This window comes from Arachis hypogaea, chromosome 5 (genome assembly GCF_003086295.3).
Source record: "Arachis hypogaea cultivar Tifrunner chromosome 5, arahy.Tifrunner.gnm2.J5K5, whole genome shotgun sequence".
In the NCBI taxonomy this organism is placed as follows: domain Eukaryota; kingdom Viridiplantae; phylum Streptophyta; class Magnoliopsida; order Fabales; family Fabaceae; genus Arachis; species Arachis hypogaea.
This window is the reverse complement of record NC_092040.1, coordinates 21,788,568-21,794,749: the sequence shown is the minus strand read 5'-3', so window position 1 is coordinate 21,794,749 and position 6,182 is coordinate 21,788,568. Positions and strand designations below refer to the sequence as shown.

Below are 6,182 nucleotides of genomic sequence, written 5' to 3'. Positions count from 1 at the left end.
TAAGGAACGTAGCACTTACAGCAAATTTTGGGAATTAGAATTTAATTGGCTTGTAATACTTACAAGCCCTAATCGCTTGTACGCAGAGTTTTTCCCTTCTCATTATACGTTAACCTTTTACCGTCAATATCATGACATTGAAGTTCTTATAAATATCCTAGATTTTGTGTCAATGAATTATATATTAATTTTTTTTATTTTTCTCCCCTCCTAATCCTTGCGGATAAAGCAATGAATTATTATAATTTTTATTCCTTAGAAGTAATAGCATAAGTTTTTATTGCTTCTTCCAGTACAGAGTTTTACAACGAGGGAAACATATATAGTGCTACTATATAGTGACTGATTTTATTTAATTTTTAGTAAGGCCAGAAACAAAAGGTTTGGTCTTCTACTGGAAAACCAAAGCCACAAGTGTTCTCATTTTGTTCATGGTAGCATGCATCATTATCTTCAACCTTAGGCAAACAAGGAAGAGTCAATAGGTTTTCGCTAAGATTATCATCGTCATCCTGCGAGAAATCATCCGAATCAGCCGGCTCCTCCTCCATGAACGACGAGAAATGGTGGTGGTGGTGGTCGTGGTTTCCATTATTAGTACAATGTGGACTATCGGCCGAATCGTCGAGGACATCACTTTTCGCTGAATTTGCATCTTCTTGCTTGCATGTCAAAATGATTGGGTGTGGCAATGGCATCTTAGATCCATTTTCATTTGAGGTTGAATTTGAGATCATCAATTCCATCATAACAGGCTCATCCTCCTCCTTGTTGTGGTTTGAATTGATTGTATCAACATCCTGTGGAGATGATTTTTCATCTGAAGAACAATTCTCATCCTCTTTATCTCTAGGAATCAACTTGTTCCTAAGAGCATTCACCTGTTATATATTGTCACACCAAAATTAAACTCTTGCAATTATACATTACAATAAACTCTTCGAATTCCTAAAAAAATAAGACAATTTCATTTTAAAAAATAAAGTAAAGGAATTTTATCATTAGATTAAAAAGCTATTATTTATTTATTGAAAAATTAAAAATTGATCAATACTCATATACAGTATAATAGTTAAAAATCATTAAATGAGTTAACATATTTAATTAAATTATTATCTAATAATTTTTAACTATTAACCTCAGCAAGTTTCCTCTATCCTCTTAAGGGAGATCCTCATTTTTAGTGTGACAAATATTAAACTTTATTAAAGCAATAAAGAACTGAAATAGGTAGCATAGCATAAAGCATAAAAAAGCTAAAAACAGAGGGCATGGTATGTTGCAAGTGTGTCTCCATATATTTTTCTTTCTTTTCATTCATTCTTTCTTTCACCATTTGTTACCTCTTGTTTTAACTTGTCATTCTGTTGAAGAAGACTTTCATAGTCACCTTTGAGTTTGTCAAAGCTAGCTTTCAGTGCACCATACTCTTTTTCAAGCTGCTTCGTCTTGAACCTTGCCCTTCGGTTTTGGAACCAAATCGCCACTTGCCTTGGCTGCAACCCAAGCTCTTTCGCAAGCTGAACTTTTCTTTCGGGTTCGAGCTTGTTCTCCATCTCGAAGCTTCGTTCCAGGAACTGAACCTGCTCGCTCGTTAGCCTCCGTTTCTTGCTGTTACCACCGTTACTACCCGTTTGTTGGAAGCATGAAGGGTCATAATCGTCATCACACCCGTTATTATTATTCTCTTCTTTTTCTATTAGCCCTTGTTGGAAGAAGCTTCTGTCTCTTATGCTGCTTCCTCTTCCATTCTCAAAATCAACAACCATGTTTTTTGAACCTGAAAAAAGAAACCAAAAATAAACATTCACTTTCTCTTTCACTTTCATTCCCCTGCTCTAACTATCTGCCAGGAGCAATTCTTAATTTTCCTATATTTACATCATTGTAACAATTCACAGGAAACAAGTCATCATTATATATTACCAACAATTTTATATCATGAATTATGCTAGGAAACTAACTTTTTTTTTTAATCATAAATTGTAAATCCTAAGCCATAAATTCTTAACTCTAAATGCTAAAAAAACTAGTTTAATATTTCTAACTAAAACTTAGTTTCTTATACTTTCTCTTATATTACCTAACATGGTAATAAATATAAAAATATTACAGAAACCAACTATGATTTCTCGTTTTACAGAAAGATCAGAGTGAAAATGAGATTATTCGGTTGGTCATCTCAATTTTCTAAAAAATAAAGAAAGTCGATTTCCATGGTTTCCAAAAGAAACTAACATTTTTTTTTTGGGTTCAAATTAAGCTTGTGAAGTTGTGTAATTATGTATGCAGTTATATGCGGTATTTGAAATGAGATGATTTTGAAGAGAGGAAAGTTGGAAAAGAGCATGAAGGAGGAAGGAGTAGTTGACTGTTGACCTTGGAAAGAAGAAGGGTCAGAGGTGTGAAGCCAAAGAGAGTCAAGAACTTGAGATGAAGAGGGAAGTCTACTCTCGTTTTGGAGCAGAAGGGACATGCTGGAACCCCCATAAAGCTTACCACTCGCCATAGCCAACAAACAAAGAGAGAGAGAGAGAGAGAGAGAGAGAGAGAGAGAGTATCAAATAATAAGACGCTATATGGCTTAGCTAGCTTTGTGGATCAGAAAACGTAGGGTTTGGAAGTGATGTGTGGTTTTAGAATTTATGGCGGAAGAAGCAGGTGATGAGGATTGCAGTAATGTGGGAGTTGTGGGAATGAGGAGAGATCATTCCCATCACTCTGAATGAATCGGAGTGGTTAAGAAGAGAAGAGAGGGGTTGATGAGAGTTGAGAGTTTGGGCAAGTTTTTGTTGACAGAAATTGAAAGAGAGAGAAAGGAGAGAGATTCTTCTCTGTGGTGGGGAACTTTGATGGGCTTATATGGACGGAGCCTTTGCTATTTGTCTTCCTTCTCAGATGTGTACAAGGGAGGGCGCCTCTACCCATACCCCTAATTTACCATTTTGCCCCCATTTCCATTTATTACCACATCTTTAGTAAGGTGTTAACATTTAGCCTTGGTAGAATTCTTTGAAAAAGTTTGTGGCCGGTAAATAAAAAAATTATGTGTTTATATTTATAATTTTTTAAAAAATAAAAGTGTTTTTGAAAGTATATAAAATAAAATTTTTTAAAATTAATTTATGTTTATTAAAATTAAAAATTTAATATAGATTTATATATTAATAAATTTTTAATTTATTATTATATTTATATTTATTATAGTATTTTTAAATTTTAAAAATTATTTTATTAAATATAATTATTATTATTATTTGTATTTATTATACCAAAAGTAGATGTTATAATTTAAAAGATTATATTTTATTAAGTTATTTTTTAAAAATAAAAGTTTTATCAAACCAAATTTAAATATTTTATTTTAATTAGACCGAATATTTAAATTTATCCCCAAAAAAATTTTAGATCAAATATTTTGGTTTTTAATAATATTTTATTCTCTAAAATTCTTGAGAACTATTCTCATCAAACAAATTAGTCTCTTTATTGTTTTAATTAATTTTTTAATATACATGTTAAATAAATAAGTCTCTAATAAATTTTATTATTCAAAAATTAGGTTTTCAAAAAATATACTCTAAGACAAATTATTCTTCATTCGTTCAAAACAACATAAGGATTAATTTGTCTGATAAAAATAATTTTTAAAGATTGTTAGAAAATAAAAAATAGGGTAAAGTATATTTTTTGCTCCTGAAATTTGGTAAAAATTTAAAAAAATTCCTAATTTTTATTTTATTTCAATTTTGTTCAAAAAGTTTTCGATTTTCATCAATATATCCTTAACCGCTAATTTTTTAAAAAATTTAGAACCAATTCAACAACAATTTTATAAGAAGAACCTTCAACACAAGTAAATCAAGCATAATTTTCATGCATTTTTGTTGGATTGGTCTTGAATTTTTTGAAATATTAGCGGCTGAGGGTATATTTGATGCAAATAAAAAACTTTTGGGACAAAATTAAAACAAAATAAAATTTAGGGGTATTTTTAAAATTTTTGTCAAACTTCAAGGATAAAAAATATACTTTATCCTAAAAAATATTATTAATAATAATAATAATAATAATAATAATAATAATAATAATAATAATAATAATAATAATAATAATAATAATAATAATTTTTGAGTTTGAAAAACTAAAACTTGATTGAAATTATGACCAAATATTATTGGGTTCATTTATCAATTGTCTGTGTGATACTTTTGTTTAAGTATGAAGAAACCTAATTTAATTAACTTGGTCCAAAAAGTAAATACTCAAACCCAAATATACACATACTTTGGTCCATTATTTTTATTAAACATAACCAAACCATGCCGCATCATAAGCCTCTAAATCTTAAGAGAGAAAAGAAAGATAGAAGGTCCAAATAAAGATATAAGCCCTATTTTTTGGTGATCAACCAAAATTCACTCTCTTGAAATCTGAACTCCAAATTTGATTGAATTTCATTTTACTTTTACTGAAAGCTAAACTCTCTCTTCTCCCTTTCTTTCCTATCACATCAAGTCACAAAACCAAGAAGAAAGAGGAAAGATCCGAAACTAGGGCTTGGCGAAGAACCAAAAACTTGTTTCCAATTTCAAGCAAGAAGAAGGGCTACAATAAAGGAAGATATCAAAGCATCAGAAGATCACAAAAAGATGGTTTCTTTATTCATGTTTTAACGACAAACCGTGAAGAAATCTGCTGAACTTCAAGCACAAATTAAGCAACCATGAAAAGGAAGAAGTCAATGGTGCTCTGCCTTGTATCCACGGTCCAAAACCAAACTTAGAGCCAAAGAAAAGCTTCACAGTTCAAAGATTCAACCTTCTCTCTCTCCATTGACCACGCCGCTACAAGTTCTGATGAAGGAGGAAGAAGACAACCTAAGTGTTGAACTTGGTTCAAACCTTGGAGGTTTCACTCTTCTATGATAAGGGTGAACAGCCAAGGGTTAAGTAAGAGAGTGGAATAGTTTGGTTCTTATAGCTACCTAAGCTGTTCTAAGTTCTTCTCCTTCATGGATACTATTTATTATTTCTTTTTCTTAGTTTAGTCTGTCTGAGTCTCATTGAAAAAGGCAAACATGGTGAGGTTTGTAAGAAAAAACCAATGAATTAAAAAAGGCAGTGAGCTAGACTTGAAAAAAAAGTCATAGTTATCTCAGAAATTCTTTGTATGAATTTCTATTTTGTGTCATGATCCTGTGGGAATTCCTTTCCAAGTTAGGTTAGCATTTTACTGTTGAAAGCTAGGTTGAGTCCTAGTCAAGTTTAGGTTAGGTTAGAATCTAGACTTGTCCCAGATAGGATTGGTGTATATCCTAGGGAGAATTGGTGAATGTAATTATGTTAAAAGATAGTGAAATTCCATCACAGTTATGATGGATACATCTGTGTGTCACTCTCTTCCCTCTTCTCTGTTTTTGGTTCTTTACTATAGGAGACAAAACAAAATATCTCCTTCTGCATTGAGAGACAAAACCAAAACATCTCCTATTTTCTTGACAGAAAGCAAGGTTACACGAAAAGAAGAAAAGGGTGGCCAAGATTCAACACCCCTTCTCTTAGCCACTGATAACTATTAATTAGTATTAGAGTTTGGTCTCAAAGAGATCAAACTTTGCAGCTTGAAGGAAAGATCCTGATTGCAAGCAACAACGGTTCCAGCATAGTGGCATACAGTATGACAGAAGGGTAATCAAACAACAGACCTTCATTCTTCAATGGAAAGAACTACAACTATTGGAAGGAAAGAATGAAGATCTTTGTTCAATCGGTGGACTACAACATATGGAAGATCATCATGAACAGTCCCCATGTCCGAACCAAAATAGGAGCAAATGGTATAGTTTTCCCAAGACAGAAGCCGAATGGAACGATAAAGAAAAGAAAAAAATTGAGTTCAATGTTAAAGCTGTCAACATGCTTAACTGTGCTATCAGCTTTGAAAAATACCGAAAGATATCAAGGTGCAAAACAGTAAAGAAAATCTGGAATAAGCTTCAATTTACACACGAAGGCATTATCCATGTGAAGTAGACCAGAATAGACATGTTGTGTAAAGAATACGAGATGTTCTCTATGAAGTAAGGAGAATCTATTGATGAAATGTTCAAAAGATTCACCGTCATCATCAACAGCTTAGATGCTATGGGAATTACTCACCCTGAATCTGTGCTAGTAAGG

At 32.0% G+C, this 6,182-nt stretch overlaps 1 protein-coding gene across 1 annotated transcript; it reads right to left on the bottom strand.

Annotated features, from left to right (window-relative positions):
• Positions 1-237: 237 nt before the first annotated feature.
• Positions 238-2,882, bottom strand: LOC112800945 (uncharacterized). Its single transcript, XM_025843412.3, has 3 exons — positions 2,380-2,882; positions 1,344-1,780; positions 238-881 (listed from the first exon to the last, which is right to left on the bottom strand). The coding sequence occupies exons 1-3, from the start codon at positions 2,507-2,509 to the stop codon at positions 360-362; spliced, it is 1,089 nt and encodes a 362-aa protein (XP_025699197.1). The 5' UTR covers positions 2,510-2,882; the 3' UTR covers positions 238-359.
• Between the last annotated feature and the right edge of the window lie 3,300 nt (positions 2,883-6,182).

Bases quoted from the DNA above. Each gene is read 5' to 3' on its own strand.
- LOC112800945 (XM_025843412.3), bottom strand. From the start codon at position 2,509: ATGGCGAGTGGTAAGCTTTATGGGGGTTCCAGCATGTCCCTTCTGCTC. The intron at 1,781-2,379 runs GTCAACAGTCAA...TTCTTTTTTCAG, and splicing joins TGACCCTTCTTCTTTCCAAG to GTTCAAAAAACATGGTTGTT. The intron at 882-1,343 runs GTAACAAATGGT...AATATATAACAG, and splicing joins ATGACAAGTTAAAACAAGAG to GTGAATGCTCTTAGGAACAA.